Source organism: Orbicella franksi, chromosome 4 (assembly GCF_964199315.1).
Source record: "Orbicella franksi chromosome 4, jaOrbFran1.1, whole genome shotgun sequence".
Classification (NCBI taxonomy): Eukaryota; Metazoa; Cnidaria; class Anthozoa; order Scleractinia; family Merulinidae; genus Orbicella; species Orbicella franksi.
This window is the reverse complement of record NC_138148.1, coordinates 33,488,230-33,507,061: the sequence shown is the minus strand read 5'-3', so window position 1 is coordinate 33,507,061 and position 18,832 is coordinate 33,488,230. Positions and strand designations below refer to the sequence as shown.

Genomic DNA, 18,832 nt, shown 5'->3' with positions numbered 1-18,832 from the left:
TACGTTGTCATTACAGCGGTTTTCAATCGAGTGTCCTAAAACTAAAACCAAAATAATCACTCAAGCCAATCACAAAGGACACAGACAATACAGTAAACCAATCAAAACTTGTAGTAAATACATTTAGCTGGGCGAGGCGCGAAAAAGATGTGCGAGTTGCGATTGGTTTTGGTGTTATTTCTGATTGATTGAAAAAGTAGAGCGAGTTTTTAAGGCAATCCGGTGAGCTGATTCCATGGCATTTAATAAAGATGCGATTTGCCATGCTGATTGAAAATTCGAAAATGAATGAAGTACTTACCAGTTTCGCAATAGACTCCTGTGAATCCAGGTTGGCAGCTACAAACATATCCATTAACTTGGTCAACACACGTCGCTCCGTTTAAACAGGGATTACTGGAACATTCGTTGATATCTGAAAAGAGTAATACATGTAAGTGGTCATATTGCAGAAACAGGTTAAGACTGCAATATTAGACTTCTGCTAACCGTTTTCAAAAAAATCATTTCCCAACCCTACCTCCTAAGAAATACACTATAACATTTTTGCCAAACCTAAAATATTAGCATTAATTATACGCCTCAAGTATTCGAAGGAACAGATAATACAGGTATTAAATACTGATTTATTCAATATTTATGTTTTGCAATAGTGTGTCACAATATGAATTATTCCCGGGTGGTCGACGTTTTTGTAGGGTTTATTGAAAAAAACAAAACAAAAAAAAAACTGGAAGAAGCAAATATTTATAATTATACCTGTTTCACAGTGTCTTCCTGTGTGGCCAGGAGCACAATCACATTGGTATTCGTCTTCACTGTAATTGGGAACACACTTTGCACCGTTTTGACAAGGTGAGCTTGAGCATGGTGTCTATGAAAAAATAAATAATAATAAATTTGCATAATTTGCATGTCGACCCAAGTTATGATGTTTTACTTTGGTACACAAGCTAAAATGCTGAACAATTTGTGGCGGTCATCACAGTATGGAACACGTTCTAAGCTCAAGATCTACCATAGCTGTGTTCTGTCTACCCTTTTGTGTGGCTCAGAAGGCTGACGAATGACAGAAAGTGATCTGAGAAAGCTGTCGACCTTCCACACGAAAAGTTTGCGAAAAATCCTTCGTATTCTCTGGCCTGAGACTATTTCCAACAAGGATCTGCTTATACAGTGCGAACAAAAGTGCATCGGTACCATCTCCATGCAGAGACGATGGCGATGGATAGGTCATGCCATCAGGAGGGAGAGAGACTCGGTTTCTAAGACGGCACTACACTGGACAGCGCAAGCCGGGCAGACCAGCGCAAACGGGGTAGAGATGAGGAGCTGGGGCCACAGCTGGGGCTCCATCCAAACGCTGGTCGGGGACAGAGAGCTGTGGAGGTCCTGTGTGTTGGTGCCATGTGTGCCAGTGGGCATGACGGGCAGTGAGTGAGTGAGTGAGTGAGTGAGTGAGTGAGTGATAAGCTAACAAGAGACAAGTTAAGTTTTTTTTCGATACACCAAAAAAGTTAAACTTAAGCCACAAGATCTTCATGTAGAATAAACTCGAAACGATACTATCACATAACACCAAGCAATACAGTTTTAGCAGAGTGTAAGATGGCTGACAGCAGTTTCCTGCATTTTTCAGCACATCTACTCTGTAGGTCAATACTACTACGGCTTATTATTTTTCAGCCGATGCAAGAACAATGATATCAAACAATCGTCCAATAATTGTTGAACCAGCTGCTGTCATTTATAGCATCAACTAAAAAAAGAAAATTGTGGTACTGATCTGTCAAAAAATGGTGCCAAACCCGTAGGTTGTGAGCCACCTTAAACGTTTTGAAAATTCTTCTTTGAAATCGCAGCTTTTTGACGAAGTTTTCATTGTCCCCAAGGCTTATGGAAGATGTTACAACGCTCTATCTCATTTTTTTCATTATTTTAATTATTTTAATAACGTGGAATACATAAATTAAAATGTATGTATTCCGCGTTTAATTTGACCAAGTAAGCTGGGTACTTTTGGTCGGTTCTCGTTAGCGTCAATAACGCATTCTGTGTGATTCCAAACACTTGCGCGATAACTTTTCACACGGTTTTCTGTACATGTCCTTTTAAGTGATAATCATTTCTGATAAAATTAGCTGTGTTTTACTTCTTTCGTGATGTCCCTAATAATTTATTCATATGCAATTTTCAAAGTTGCGGTTCTTAGAACTTTCGCAATAATGTTTTTTACACAGGCAGACTAGATAATGAAGCTATTTGTTGTACGGCAAACTAGCTCCCCGCAGGAATGTGCATGAACCAGCCTGATCGGTCCGTGTTAGAGATAACTGGTTTCGTAATATAGTGCAGAATTCAAGAAAGCTTTTAGCAGTTCAAATTTAGTATCTTTAATATATTATGTATTAGTTACGTGTAGATACCCATTTAACTCGCTTGAGTCAGCAGGTACGTGCAGTGCTTCTTATTTTTTTCAGGTCGATTGAGAGCTCGACGGACTATATTAGTAAGAAAAGAGTGGCCTTTTGTAGTCTGTGTTTTAGATTGCGTTTGGACGATTATACAGATTAAAAGAAGAAGTGTTTAATTTACTCACCAGCCGTTTAGTTGAGCTAATGAGCTTTCAAATCAACCTGGCACGACTCAATTATATATAGGCTAAATAAATGATTGTATAAATTTCAAAGTGAGTGATAGTCAAATTGTGCTGTTTAAATACCTTAATGCTGTAATGGTGGTAATCCTGTGAGCTGACCAGCTGGCTTGGGTTTGCCGAGTACTTGTCTTCGTTTAACAACTCGCATCGGTATTTTCCGTCTGAGCCAGGAGACGAAGCCACATTAAGCGAAGAACATGGCGGAGTGTTAACACAGCTCAGAGCACATTCTCTGTAATTACTCACAACACTCGACGAACCAACTGATACTTGAAGACGATGAAACTTGTCCACTGCAAAATTGCCGTACGATACTCGATTTCCCTGCACATGAACACCTCTCTTTAAACCAGGGATGCCATCAGGCTGGTGGTCGTTCTGGTTGGCTCTCGCAGCAGACAGCAGAGAGAGAGCGACACACAAACCATATTGCAGCATCTTTGTTAACCTCTCTTTTATGTTCGTGATGTCGAAAGTGTGTTTATGTACGTGACGATTACATGAACAAATGAAATGTGATGTTCTTATCAAAAATTAGAAGTTTTCCTTTTAAGGCACACCACCCGTTGACAGCCTGACAGTAATTGGGTGTCACATTGTTTGTTGTTTTGCTAATATCTCTAAAGGAGCTTTCAGCTAGAAATTAAACGGAACAATGAGACGAATATTGAAGGTAATGAGAAGAACGGGGCCACGAGCAATTCTTCGTTACCCTTATCCTATTGTAGAGCAAACGTAGGTGCAGTCAAATTATGCCACGGGACAAATCGCCTTTTTGAAGTCTGCCTTGTAAAAGACAACGGAGTAAAATCGCAGACTTTTTGGCAGTCACCTAAGGGCTCTAACTAAAACCGATAGTAACTACTAATTTATACACTGACTTTTAAAGGCGGAGCCAGGCTGAATAGAAAACTAAAGCTGTCAGTATTAAGGTCAATTTACGTCAGTGCAGGTCCCTTTTAGAATGGTAATTATTATTTTTTTTTAACAAATATGACTTCTTCACTATTTGTTTATCTTTTTTGCTCTGTATGGCCATTTACCTTTTTTTTACTTCCCGGAGAGCATATTTGTCATCTCCAAGACTTCTGCTTAGAACCTGCTGCTGTTCGGCCTGTGCGTGACATATGCACTAATGGCATGCCAATATGTATAATTAAATTTCCTTTGCAACTAATGGATGGCACCTGTTTATTGTGAATATTTTTATTTTTTCTTACTAGTTAGTATCTAACGTCTTGGATCAGTATTACTACACTTAAAATACACTCTTTTTCTAAGAACCTGAGCTGTTTCATAAGACCGTCAGACTGAGAATATTAGAAACTTTACCAAGAACATACCGACAACACATCTTAGACAAAGAGTTACTACAGGAAGTTTATTTTGACATCTTGGAAGAAGAATATCGTGAACCCTGGTAAAATTTAAAGCTTGTGTGTACAGAGTGAAATAACTAAATGTATTTAAGGATCGACATGTTTGAATGTAAATGGTACGAGCTTGTCTTTTAGCAAGGTTCAGTACCTGTAGAAAATGTCGGGCGGTATGTATGCTAAACGCCAAGATAAAGATAAACGCCAAGTTATCATCATTTGTTAAACTTACTTCAATCTGCAGTATCACTACTAAATTCTACAACATATGAACTTCATCGACATTGAAAACAAAACAAAAAATTACTAAAAGTCTGCGCCTTGATTAAAAATCGAGACCACTCTCACAATTTCGTTATTAGCATGCCGTGAATAATTTAGCTTAACTTGTTGGCAAAGTCTACTAACATATTCGCAAAAAGGCTTTCGTTAAATGAAATTATCCCTCAATATGATGTTCGAAATTTAAAACATCTATGATCTGAAGCCACCCTCCAAATTCCCTTATTAGCATAAACAATTAAGCTAAGCTTGGCAAAGTTACAGATCATGAGGAAAAGGTTAGAGAATATGATATTTAGAAGGTTTGTTAAGTAATATTCGTCAGAAGGCTTTTGGTGGACTATTTTCTCGGGGCCGCATAGAAAATTATCTGCATTGGAAGGACCTGGCATTTCAAAAATGTTTATTTTTAAGTTATATGATGGACAGAAGAATACTTTCCGGTAACTGAGCCTCTAAACATAATGATATGAAACAGAAAACAAATTCAATAATGAAGTTTCCACTGATCCCTACAGTAGGAACGACTAAAAACATACGACAAGCTTTCATCTGAAAGAAGTAATTTTTTTTAAGAGTTAAATCTAGACTGATAAGCTCAAACCCATGGAGTATTTGCGTTTCAATTTCGCAATAAATTAAGGGGGTGTTTACACGAGAAGCTCGCACCTGCACGAATGCCATACGGAAGTGACTACTTGATTTTATATCGTGTTTACATGCAGGGACAGCTTTTGATCATCAGTTGTCCAATATGGCGTATACGCGACGCCATCTAGGTTTGGATGATAAAAACAAACCATGCGCCAGCCACTCTTCCAGTCTCTCACGAGGCTAATGTCGCACCGAAACGTGTTGTCGTTGTTCGTTTTTATGACACTGTCCAGAATTAAATTTGTGGCTCCTGCACAGTAACTGGGATGAACTTCCGCCGGTATGACTCGCTCCAGTATGGTGGAACCCCGCCTAACGGTCACCTCGTTAACTATTATGGCCACTGTTTTTTGTCCTGGCGAATCGCCCATATATTTTCTTGAAAGAAAACCCCATTAATGCGGCCACCCCGTTAATACGGCCAACGGCTACATTTTGAAATCCCAACCTGTATTATCCTTTATAATTTTACCCCGTTTATACGGCCACTCAAACTAGCCACGTTCATCTTTCTATTGTTAACATTTTACATACTGATTCATTTTTTTACTGATCATATGTGCATTCCGAATGATTGTTAAAGAACAGTTGTTAGGAAGTGTAATTGTGATATGTCTGTCAAGACGTCACTCAATTAAGACCAGTCATGAGGTTTGACCCTACCCCTTTAATACGGCCTAATCTCATGGCCCGTTGGTGATCGCATTAACGGGGTTTCACTGTATGGCATTTTCTGGTGTTATCACAATATATAGATTTGGCCAAGCCTAAAAGCGGAGGTCCAGGGCCGGGTTGTTCAAAGCACGAAAATTTTGATTTGAGTTTTGGAACTTTGCGATCAGGTTTTCTGTTCATATTGTTTGGTCTTCTATTTTAAGTGGAATAATCTCAAAGTACACAAGACAAAAGACTCTAGGCTAAGAGAAATTTAATGTTGGTCGTGCCTTCGAGTTTCTGCACAAATTGTAAGTGTTCACAGAACAGTCCGGCCTCGATTACAACAAGTTAACCTGGCATGAGCCCGCGAGTCAATCCAAAACCGGTACTTGGTCAGTGGTCAGCTTTCAAATGACATGTGACCTCGATGAGCTCTAAACCTGAAACGACGCTAACACAGCGGTCAAACGTCGGGCATGCGCAAATGGTTACATTATTGGCAGCCGCGCACCAATTTCCCGCGCAAAAATTTAAAGGAAAACAGGGAAAACAACCGGTGTCACGCAAAATTTACGAAAAAAAATTTAAAAGTTCATAGAAATCTGTAAAAGGAAAAGAAAGTGGGTAAAAGGAAAACTTAAGACTTTTCAGGCACAAAGTTAATTAAGTTACCGGTATTCTGTTGTTTTACCATTTTGTTTTAAGCTTTACCAAAAAGGTTTATAAGTCTTGAAAACCAGTGTCATGCTACGAGCCGACGGCGTAGTATACATTTGTTTGTTTTTATTAATCACACGATGCGTGACGCCGGAAACGGACGACAAGCGGTGTGTAACAGAAGAAAAAACTGGAGAAGAAAAAGATAATTGCAGTGATTCGGCTTCGCTCAGACGAGCTGGAAAAATCTTGGCAAGGACTAGGAGGATTCCGTCCGGATCCTGGATTTGTCTGAAGCACAGGAACGAGATGAATCGAAATGACAAACGATGTTCATGTCCATCGTCATAGGGGCATAGCTGGCCAAAATACTGATCCCAAACCGCCTGTACCAGGTCTTTGACCAGGTGGGAAAATCTTTTCCAAACTACAAACCTTGGACAAACTGGTGCACTAAATACAAAGTCGAGGCGGACAAAAAATTCAAGAAGCACGGAAAATACATACCGCGGAAAGGAAAGACCTGCAACAAGCAGAAGGTAGAACAATTTTTAACTCTTATTTCTGTTAGCTCTCGTTGTACAAGCTAAAACACAAACAAATATATAAATAACGAGGACAATGTCATTTATAGGATGCCAATGACCCACGAAAAGAACAAGGTTATGAAAATATTTTGGCCGCCTTTAGTTGCCCCATAGCTCGCACATGCGCAGACGTTTGACCGCTGTGTTAACAACGCTATGGTCAAGTGATACTGGAAGGCGGATACCCTGTTTTGACAGATGTCAATTGACCATAACATGGATGTCCAATATCACAAATATACGCTGTAAGCCAAGGCCTCATGACTTGGTATTAAATGTGGTATGGCCGTTATGTTGTTTGCTGTCGTCGACGTTTTCGTCATAGGGCGCAGACGCCCGCGATCCATCTGCTAGCCATGTTGACCATAAGAAAATAGTTACATGGTTTTCAATTTCTGTGCATGCATACTGTTTCTATAGTTATGGTGCTGCGCTTGGCAGCCCTTCCGGCCGCCGGAGCGCCGCTATAAACGAATACAGAGCTACGAGAACTCGAGGGAACGGGAAGACCTCGTCCCGGCATGAAATCACCCTCGGAATTATGTAAACAGACCCTTAAAGGCGACATTATTTGCGGGCGTTTAGTAAGAGGGCACACCCCATCATTAGTGTTAGTAAATGGTGTCCGCTTCGTGTGATCAAGACACTTGTAACAAACTTTCATTGGTCCAGAACAGTAATCAATGGCCGCACAACTTGAACTTCGTTGTTTGTATTCCGCCTCTGTGATACCACTTCCAAGTTGTATTAACTCCCTATTGCTGTGTCCACACCATGCAGGCGTATACTCCTGCCATGAGGCTAAAAATCACAAGTAAGGAAAATAAGTCAATCTTGACTAACAATCACAACCACAATCACAGTCACAATCATATCAATAACAACAACACGAAAAACAACAATAACAATAAAAACAACAACATTAATAACAATGATAAAAACAAAAACAGCTACAAATTTTGTAGCATCGGACTGTCTGTTGCAAAAAGCCCGTTATAACCGAAAAATGGCAAAAAGTGCAAAATCTATCTAGTCTAATCTAAAATAATGCGTAGTTAAAAATCTACTGAATAAAAATCTACTTCTTAAAGATGTTTCTAATCTATCTAGATTAGATAGATTAAATACCCTACTTTCGGTATAAGCAATCAATGGGTCTGGAATGGAATACTGGCTGTAGGAGTAAAAGTAAATTCTGCAGGCCTTACGTCTCACTATCAATTGAACCTCACTTAGACCCTCCTTAATGCAAATGATTCTTTACGGGCTAAATGTAATCTCTTTGCTGGATTTTGATACTCCATATGAGCCCTTTTACAGCGTATTATGGACTTACACGATAACTGTTATTGGCAGTGACTTACTATGTATCCTGGCTGGCAGTTACAAACGTATATCTACATGTATTAACTTGGTCAACACACGTTCCTCCGTTTAAACAAGGATTACTGGAACATTCGTTGATATCTACGTGAAATTAAAATCATGAGAATGAACAAAACAGATAAAGTTCTCATTCGATTCTCATCGCTACAGAAGCCCAGCATGTGACAAGACCACTTTTAAAATCAGACTGAGTAACACTGGGGAAGGACATCTACAAACAAAACAAAGGCAGCGGGGACGTCACCTCGGAGAAGGCGACGTGACCTAGTGGTGCAGTGCTCTACCAACTAAGCTATCAAGCCATCTGGGAGCTTGTAGAACACTGATTTATTACGATTTAGTCCATACAATACGAATACATTATGAATAATTAAGATAACTAACTAAAAAAACAAACAAACAAACAAAAAGCAGTGGAGAAGGAGACAACCAAAAGCGCAGTGGCACCATACTAGGGATGTCCCCACTGCATCGGTATTGCAGAGGTCATGGGTGCGAGTCCCGTTGAAGGCCTGAATTTTAACAGAACAGCTTAAATTCTGTGCATAACTGCGATGATCAATGATGTCTTCATATCTTTCTCCGCAGTTCAAATATATGATCTTTCATATATTCACTTGAATGGATATTTGACTTCTGCTGCAATTTCAAACACAAAGCTTGGCGGCCGGGGAGATAAATGTTCTTCTAAATAGCGGACTTTCAGCTCGGAGGCCGTGATCTTGAGCGGCTATAACTCGGTCTATTCAAGATTTTACTCTCAAAACCATTTCGGACGAAACAAACGCAATTCGCGTCAATTATCAATTGATTTCGAAAGTGCCAAAAACATCTGCAGTTTTCCTGTTGTGGTAATGTTTATTCTCTCACTGTCCAGATTTTTGACAACTTTCAATAAAAAGTATGATATTCTACCGCTTTTTCCAACGAAATTTTTGTTTCTTGACAGAAACAGGAACACTTCAACTTGCTATTTTCCTTGCCTGGAAAGTATACATGTACATTGCTCTTTGTCACTTTACCTTTCGCGCTGTCCCGGATTCGGGTGGAGGGGTACTCCCTTATATAGGCTGTATAGGTATGTGCGGCCCCAAAGGGTAAGGTTTGGTCATAAATAGGGTATCGATTTTGGCCATTTTGGTCTTAAACAGGGTAAGGTTTTAGCACTCTAGTCTTAAATTGGGTATGTTAATTAGAAGAGACTATTTTTTCATCATCATTAATAAGACCGCCAACGAAAGCCATTCATAAACTATGTGTAGACTGTTTAGGGCAACTGTGCCAGCCGCGAAGGTCATAAGTAAGGTTTCGAATTTTTGACCAGGTCAAAAATATTGCAAGGAAAATGGCAGATTTTGGTCATAAGTACGGTCAGGGTTTTGGGAAGTGGATGGACCGCACACCCCACCCTCACATTTATAGTACGTCAACATCGTACGACAACATCGCTGTTGAAAGGTAAGAAACGAAGAGGCGGCAGGCGACTCGTGAAGTGAATGTATCAGCGTTCTTTTTCCCGTTCTCCCGTTTGCCAAAAAATAAAAATCAAATAAAGGACGCCGGATCGCAGGTTAGTATATAAGACTCACACGACCCTGATAATAAATAATCGACATCCGACCTCATGCAGTGTAGTTATACCGTCTGATTTAAACTGCATCAAGCACGAAATTTGGCGTTTAAAATTGGCAGAGAATGTAAGGGTGCTTACCTCGTACGATCGATAGAAATCTTTGTTGATTCAAGACTTGAAGAATTTGTCGATGAACGCGAAGTTCCATCTCGACGTGAATCAATCCCGAACGGCAAATAACAGACAGAAATATCGATGAAAAGACCCCCGTGCTCAAGACTGGGTGAGTCTTTGTTTTCTCCATAACTCTGTCCTTCGAGTCTTCCAGAATTGCCCATTGGATGGAAATATCCGATATACAGGAAGTGAGACTTGCGACTTCAAGATCAAAGCTAGACAAAAATTGGTCATGACACTTGGGCTACTCCTTGTTTGACCTTCAGTTCCGGTTTCAGCTTACGGCACTGGATTGAATTTCCTAGTGGGTAATTTTGTTTATGATTTTTAGTGCGAGGGAAATCCGAGAACCAAAAAGGCGATCCCTGATAATGGTCCATAATTCTTGCGCGAATTGCGTCAACGACAGCGGTAAAATACAGGAATTTGTCACAACCGTAGAAAAGTGTTTTAATTTGATCTTATTGCCTCGTGTCCAGGTGACTTTGGTTACGTGGACACGAGAGTATAGCGTGAGTTCGGTAAATTCCTGTGTAAGAAACTGCTGTGTAACCAGTCTTTGAGTTCCTAATGTCGTAGAAATGGCTTTATTTGCGTGACCGTCAGATTTACAGTATTGCAAAAGTATATCTAATCTAATTAATAACAAAACAAAGCTTGAATTTCTGTAACATTGTATCAATAATTCTAAGTTACATCATCTCCATTCGATAACAACCTATCACGTATAATCATGCATGAGGAGCCATATACTTCATTACCAGCTTGCTTATACTATAGTCTTTAGAGTTTATGAACGACGATCAATTGAGGGCGTTTGGTGCTATTGATTTGGGGAATACGAGTTTCAACCACACTGTACAGATTCAAAACACTTTCTCTGTTTGGTCTTTTCAAGGGGACCAGGATGTAGACCTTGAAGACTCAAGCATTTGTAGCTGTTTGTGACAGGCTATTTTTAGCATTATATTTTGTTAGTGTCCGAGCCCTTGGTTCACGCAACTCGCTTGCGTTTAAATGCAATTTGACAACAAATAACAGGCTTAAAACGCTGAAGTGACGGGTTTCAGTCACGCAGAAAAATCTAAAGATGACAGTGAGTGGATGAAAACCTGAGCTCTAAAGCTGCGAATAAGCAAACAGGTATATATAACTCACAAAAAAATAATTGTTAGGTCAATGATCAATATCTCATTGTATGTATATCACCATTGGTCATATCAGGGAAACAGGCCAGATCGTAATCAATCAATCAATCAATCAATCAATCAATCAATCAATCAATCAATCAATCAATCAATCAATCAATCAATCAATCAGCCAATCGGTCAGTGAGTCAGTGAGTCAGTCAGTGAGTCAGTGAGTCAGTCAATCAATCAGTCAATCAATCTTTATTTATAGAGTAAACACCTAATAGTTACACAGCTAATAACTCTAAATTGCATTCGTAATGTGTGTAACGCCTGCATGAGAGTAGGATGGGAGTAGCCTGTGTAAAGGCTAACATGAGAGCATATAGTCTAGACTCTAAAGCAATACGCGAATTACTCGGAACTTAACCGTTCCCACATTCTGACGCATACGTCTGAATTAACCTCTATTTGCAAATGTGACAGTGCTGACTACGGACAAACATCTTTTTTTTTCCCATTGTGGGGCAAAAATTGACTAAGTGTAATTGCCAAAGATAAAGGTTTTTCTCATAATAACAGCGATCACACAGAAGTGTTTGTATCATCCACAAACAAACCTTTTTCTACCTTAACCTTAAGCACATGCACCCACTGCTTTTGAATTTGCGGAAAATTCTATTATTTAGTTTGCGGTCCTAGAAATTTGAAAAATATTTGTCGGAAAGCTTTTTTAACTACGGTTAATCATTTAGACAACACTTCAATTTACTGTTCTCTGTTCAAATGCTGCTAATTGCTGTAAGAAAGATTTAGAGGGTAAATACACACTAGTTACTGCTGGTTTAAAGTTGCGTGACGTGAAAGAATGAAAAAAAAAAATGGCCGCACGAAATCCTGGGGACGAGGAGCGCGGCCATTTTTTTTCCCGCGGTTTTCTTTCGCGTCACGCATGCCCGAGTAGGTGAAAGAGGGACTACTCGTAGTCCACTGCTGGTTCATCAGTTGTTACCACTGAGATTACATCTGGTCTTTGTCATTCTCTAAATTAATTAATAACTGAGGATTACATGACCTAAAAGGCAATCCAATGAGTTTTTCTTATCATACTTGAAGAATTCTGTTGAGTTTGTAAAGCAGCTGTGAAGTCAAGTCATTCACTTCACGCCTGACCATAACACTTGAGTTTTCCTAATGTATGATATCCTTCTTCGTGTGAATTATTCAAGTCTCCCAGTCTGATTTGTGTCACAGGCAGAGTAGACTTGTCTGTCAACAGACCGCTGTCCTCATACCATCCAGTACCGTTGTTATCACAGTTACAGTTTGTACCACCAGTACAAGAGTTTGTTACTCCACATGCGCACATCTTGTCGTGGCCGGTTGCTCCTCCCCAGTAGTTCATCCGTGTTCCGTTACGCGACACCCACCAAGCATAACTTTGCTCAATAAACGCTATATCATTCTTGCACTCAAACTTGATAAACTGTTCACAGTTCTGTGAGACTCGAGTGAGTGCTGCTAGCTGAGCGGTGCTGACTCCAGTGTATCGCACATCTTTACTGTAACATCCTCGACCACTACATCCATAAAGACCAACATGGGTTCTTCTCTCACTGTCATGACTGATGACCATCACGCCAACTCCGCCCTTGTCACTCATGTCACAGTACACATTGAAGGGAGCCACGCCTCCGTCGCCATCAGGGTCAATCGTATAATTACCTGAAGAACTCCCACTCAGGTGAGATTTTATTGTGCCGCAGGACGTGCACGTGAACACTTCAAGAACAGATGAAATTTGAAATGTTTGTTAATCTTGAGTTAAGTCTTCGTAAATTTTCAGAGAAAATGCCACTACAATGCTTGAATAATGCTTAATGCTTTTGCTTCACTAAAATGCTCGAAAAAATGATAGCATAATGTACAAAAGCCTGGCCAAGTCCGCCGGCCCGGGTCCGTCGGCCATCCAATGCCGCGTAACAGGGGGACCCTTAGTACGAGCTGATTCCATGGCATGCAATATAAATAAGTGATTTGTCATGTTGATTGAACATTTGAACTTGAATGGAGTACTTACCAGCACAGTGGACTCCTGTGAAGTCAGTCTGACAGTTGCAGAGATACAACAACAACACACGTTCCTCCGTTTAAACAGGGATTACTGGAACATTCGTTGATATCTGAAGAGAGATATTTCAAAAAAACAATTTTTTCGAGGTAAAGACTGCAATATGAGGCTTCTCCTAACTGTTTCTAAAACATCATTCCTAAGAAGTACATAACAACATTTTTGCCAAATTTAAAGTATTAGATATACACATATAAACCTGTTTCACAGTGTCTTCCTGTATAGCCGGGAACACAATCACATTGGTATTTGCCTTCGCTGTAACTGGGAACACAATTTGCATCGTTTTGACACGGTAAGCTTGGGCAAGGTGTCTGTGAAAGAAAAAAATAATAATAATAGTAATAATGATAACAATAATAATGATAATAATAATAATAATAATCAGTCAAGAAGTTAAACGCGGAAAGATTTTTATAACACATTTAAAAAAGTGAACGACGTTTCGGCACTACGTTACGCCATTATCAAGTTAAAAAGTGAAAAAGTATAAGGTGTAATGAAAAATATATAAAATATAAAACAATCCGTAAGATATTTGCAGGTCCTATGGGTATAATTCCCAAGGTAAGAAACACAATAAGTAAAAAAAAAATCTACGAAAGTGTCGCGTAAACAGTTTGGCGCAAATGGAGTCGGCTTGCGTGTTAAGAGAAGGCTTGATGTCCTTTATGTATGACACTCGTCTCGTAGACCAAGCAATCAAACTTGCTGTTACGTTTCCTCAGAACTTTGAAAAGGTGTTCAGCCTGTTCTGTTGTTGCCATGCTCTGTTTAAAGGTGTTTCCTGATGGCTAAATAACGGTGTTCACTTATGCGTTGATTTAAGAGACAGGCAGTGAAGCCCACATAATTTGCATCACACAAATCACATTGAAATAAGTATACAACGCATTGAGTGTTGACGATCGGGGACTTATTTTCCTTGACACCCAAAGTTTGTGACATGTTTCTTTTTGTAAAGACCGGTTTTACATTAACATCGTTCTTGGCCCTCAGGGAATAGATGTCTTTACGTACGCGATCTGTTAATTGCTGATCTTTAAAGGACAATACTATGTAAACAGATGGGGCTGCTGAAGGCACGGTGTGTATTTCTTTATCTGGTTCCTGGCTGAACTTATTTATGGTGGAAAGACCAATGTTTTCGGATAGCGCAGCTTTGAAAACATGGTACGTAACTTGTTGCATTCTTTTGCAAAGCCTTGTTTGGTGGAAGATAAACGGTACGCATGGTTGACCATCGTGTTGACTAGGCCTTTCTTGTATCTGCTGTCGACGTGGCTTTGGAAATGGAGTAGCAGTCCTGTGTCGGTTGGCTTTCTGTAGACTTCCGTCGTTAGTTGCGCAATGATTTTTACATTGGGGAAACGAAACAAAGACTTCACGGCCGGAAAACGGAACATTTCAAGACCCTTTCAAAACGTGATCTCTTTCCTGCTATTGCTGATCACGTTAAAACAACTGGTCACAACATCAAATGGGACCATTTTGACATTTTGGCTTTCGACAAAAGCGAATACCATTGTAAGGTTAAGGAGACCTTGTTTATTCAGGAGTTGCAGCCAGCATTGAATGTCAATTAAAGCAGTGAAAAGCTTTTACTTTATTAAGGAAAGCTTTCCCATTGTGTCACTTTACAGACAGTGTCCGTTTGACTCGTCTTTTAAATTTCTACTGCAGATGTTTTCTCTCTAGGTTCCAGACCCCCATCGATACTTTAAAAATGTATGTTGACTAGCTTGAAACGTTAAGTTCATAAAATGCATGTTATTAAAATGTTTATCACTGCTGTTTGTGTTATATTTTTAAGCAAGCTACGATGACCGAATACCAAGAGTTTATATGACGTCAATTTATTTTTTACGGTAACAAATTGTCCGCTCTCGCTCGTTGACGCTCGTTGACGTTTCGCATATTAAATAATAAATTCATGTGTCTGCCCGCTTATTGACAATGAAAATTAGCCAATGAGCGCGCGAGAATTTCTTCAATTTTTATAAAACAAACATTTGTTCAATCATTGTTGAACCAGTTGGTGTCATTTATAGCATAAACTGAAAAGTGAAATTTGTGGTACTGATCTGCTGAAAAATGCTGACAAACCCGTAGGTTTTGGGCCACATTAAACGATTTTAAAATTCTTCTTATAAATTGAGCTTTTTGACACAATTTTCGTCATCAGTTAAGGCTTATGGAAGATGGTACAACACTCTATCTCAATTTTTTCATTATTAATGGAAGTATTCCGATTAATTTGACTACGTAAGCTGGGTACTTGCGGTCGGTTCTCTTTAGCAACAATAAACAAACAAAACGTAGGAAATGCGAGACTTGCCACAAGTCGACCTCATGAATTTCAGGGTAGAATATGTTAGGCTGCAAAGCGGAGTAGAGGTCGTCCTTCGTCCGGCGGATACTGATGAATAAACAAGACGAAGGTCTTTTCAGAGAGTCTAGAAACGAGTTGAATTTGTGTGATTCCAAAATTTTCTCACGATAATATTCCACACGGTTTTTTTGTACATATACTCTTAAGTGATAATCATTTCCGAAGAAGTTAACTGTATTTTACTTATTTCGTGATGCCTCAAATAATTTATTCATATGCAATGTCTTAGAACTATCGCAGTTGTATGCGTACGTAAATTAATTCTGAGCACCTGTTCTTCTTTCAGTCCATTTCATTTCATTAAATGAAAAGCATGGTTTGAAATGTTTTCGCGATTTATTTGAAGTCAAACATACCGAAATTTTTAATCTTGCTTATTCCGCTTGCGATACATCGTAATTTCAGAAATTGTCATCAGCTTTTCTATAACAGATCTGGTTCTTACAAAATTCATGCTTTATCGACTTTCATTTTTTTGGTTCATCGTTTCCATGAAAATATCGATTACCTTAAAAAACACATTCAGCCAAACTTCAAACTTTTTTCAAAACCTGGTGTAATTTTCACATCGATCAGATCAAGAGAAGGTTGGTAAAACACCAATTGAAAATGCTAGGTATGGTCCAGAAAAAAATGTATCGAACCACCTGAAACCATTGCTGCCTGGAACAAAGCTAGCGTAGCTTTAAATCATCTTCAAACGCAATCTTTAATACAGACTACAAAAAGCGCCCCCTTTTTTTAGTCCATAGTGCTGTCAACCGACCTAAGGAAATAACAATGGCTGCTCGTAGCTCGCTGACTCAAGCGAGTTTAAATGGGTTTTTACGCGTAATACATATACATTAAAAGATACTAAATCTGAACTGCGAAAACTTCTCTTGCATTCTTCAGTCACCATCTACGGGGATATTCCGAAACCAGTAATCTCCAACACGGACCAGATTATCAGGCTGGTTCACATTCTTCTGAGGAACTAACTTGCCGTACAAAAAATAACGGTTCTGGCTGGAGAAGTGTTTAATTTACTTATCGGCTACTTTTCATTGAGTTTAGCTTATCTAATTAGCTGTCAAAAAACCCTGCCACGACTCAATTATCAGGTAGATAGGTACGTAGGTAGGTAAAGTCTGCATACGAGTCAGGCGGCCCATCAGGCCGGAGCTTATATCGATTTCAGTTGTCTAGAAATGTTCCCACTACCCCCTAGTTCGGATGCTTTTCCATCGGTTACCTCCAGCATTAAATTACACCTGGATGGAGAGAGGCATTGTGAGAGTAAAGTGTGTTGCCTAAGATCACAACACAATGTTCCCGGCCAGGTTTCGAACCGGGACCGTTGGATCCGGAGACGAGCGCACTAACCATGAGGCCACTGGGCCTCCACTTATATACAGGCTAAATAAATGATTGTAGGAATTTCAAAGTGAGTGATGGTCAAATTGAGCTGTTAAAATACCTTAATGCTGTAATGGTGGTAATCCTGTGAACTGATCAGCTGGCCTGGGTGTGCCGAGTACTTGTCTTCGTTTAACAACTCACATCGGTATTTTCCGTCTGAACGAGGAGACGAGGCCACATTAAACGAAGAACATGGCGGAGTGTTAACACAGCTCAGAGCACATTCTCTGTAATTACTCACAACACTCGATGGACCAACTGATACTTGGAGACGATGAAACTTGTCCACTGCAAAATTGCCGTAGGATACTCGATTTCCCTGCACATGAACACCTCTCTTTAAACCACGGCTGCCATCAAGCTGTTGGAAGGCGTTCTGGTTGGCTCTTGCAGCAGACAGCAGAAAGAGAGCGAAGCACAAACCATATTGCAGTATGTTTGTTAATCGTGACGAGTAGCCCATTCACAGCCTGTAGTGGGTAATGAGAAGAACGGGACGACGAGCAATTCTTCGTTACCCTTACCCTACTGTGGAGCAAACGTAGATGCAGTCAAATTATGCCACGGGGCAAATCGCCTTTTTGAAGTCTGCCTTGTAAAGGACAACGGAGTAAAATCGCAGACTTTTTGGCAGTCACCTAAGGGCTCTAACTAAAACCGATAGTAACTACTAATTTATACACTGACTTTTAAAGGCGGAGCCAGGCTGCATAGAAAACTAAAGCTGTCAGTATTAAGGTCAATTTACGTCAGTGCAGGTCCCTTTTAGAATGCTAATTATTTTTCTTTTTAACAAATATGACTTCTTCACTATTTGTTTATCTTTTTTGCTCTTTATGGCCATTTACCTTTTTCCATTTCCCGGATAGCATATTTGTCATCTCCAAGACTTCTGCTTAGAACCTGGTGGTATTCGGCCTGTGCGTGTCATATGCACTAATGGCATGCTAATATGTATAATTAAATTTCCTTTGCAGCTAATGGATGGCACCTGTTTATTGGTTTTGGCTATTTTTATTTTTTCTAGGTAGCATCTAACGTCTTGGATCAGTATTAATACATTTAGAATACACTCTTTTTCTAAGAACCTGCTTTATAAGAACGTCAGACTGAGATTATTACAAACTTTACTAAGACCATACCAACAACACATCTTAGACAAAGAGTTACTACAGAAAGTTTATTTTGACAACTTCTTGGAAGAAGAATATCGTGAACCCTGGTAAAATTTAAAGTTCGAGTATACAAAGTGCAATAACTCAATGCATTTAGGGATGGACATGTTTGAATTTAAATGGTACGAGCTTGTCTTTTAGCAAGGTTCAGTACCTGTAGAAAATGTTGGGCAGTATGTATGCTAAACGCCAAGATAAAGATAAACGCCAAGTTGTCATCATTTGTTAAACTTACTTCAATCTGCAGTATCACTACCAGATTCTAACACCTATGAAATTCATCGACATTGAAAAGAAAACAAAAAATTACTAAAAGTCTGCGCCACACATCAGGCCTTGATTAAAAATCGAGCTAGACCGCTCACAATTTCGTTATTAGCATGCCGTGAATAATTTAGCTTGACTTGTAGGCAAAGTTTACTAACAAATTTGCAAAAAGGCTTTCGTTAAATGAAATTATCACTCAATATGACGTTCGAAATTTGAAACATCTAGATCTAAAGCCACCTCCAAATTTCCTGTTAGCATAAACAATTAAGCTAAGCTTGGCAAAGTTACAGATTAGGAAAAGGTTAGAGAATATGATATTTAGAAG

At 39.4% G+C, this 18,832-nt stretch overlaps 2 protein-coding genes and 2 pseudogenes across 4 annotated transcripts in view; all 4 read right to left on the bottom strand.

Annotated features, from left to right (window-relative positions):
* Positions 1 to 151: 151 nt before the first annotated feature.
* Positions 152 to 4,521, bottom strand: LOC145484148 (uncharacterized). Its single transcript, XM_081462773.1, has 3 exons — positions 2,723 to 4,521; positions 760 to 874; positions 152 to 415 (listed from the first exon to the last, which is right to left on the bottom strand). Exons 1-3 carry the CDS (start codon positions 3,095 to 3,097, stop codon positions 243 to 245), a joined length of 663 nt encoding a protein of 220 aa, XP_081318899.1. The 5' UTR covers positions 3,098 to 4,521; the 3' UTR covers positions 152 to 242.
* A 2,963-nt stretch (positions 4,522 to 7,484) lies between these two features.
* LOC145485721 (uncharacterized) overlaps positions 7,485 to 18,832 on the bottom strand; it is a 65,199-nt pseudogene continuing 53,851 nt past the window's right edge. The window contains exon 32 of the transcript XR_014049217.1: positions 7,485 to 8,343. The product of XR_014049217.1 is annotated as an uncharacterized LOC145485721 (transcript). The remainder of the gene's footprint in view (positions 8,344 to 18,832) is intronic.
* Positions 11,927 to 12,888, bottom strand: LOC145484150 (contactin-associated protein 1-like). Its single transcript, XM_081462775.1, has one exon. It carries the CDS (start codon positions 12,799 to 12,801, stop codon positions 12,301 to 12,303), a length of 501 nt encoding a protein of 166 aa, XP_081318901.1. The 5' UTR covers positions 12,802 to 12,888; the 3' UTR covers positions 11,927 to 12,300.
* Positions 13,121 to 17,791, bottom strand: LOC145484147 (uncharacterized; annotated as a pseudogene). The gene is made up of 3 exons (XR_014048987.1): positions 17,121 to 17,791; positions 13,469 to 13,583; positions 13,121 to 13,321 (listed from the first exon to the last, which is right to left on the bottom strand). The product of XR_014048987.1 is annotated as an uncharacterized LOC145484147 (transcript).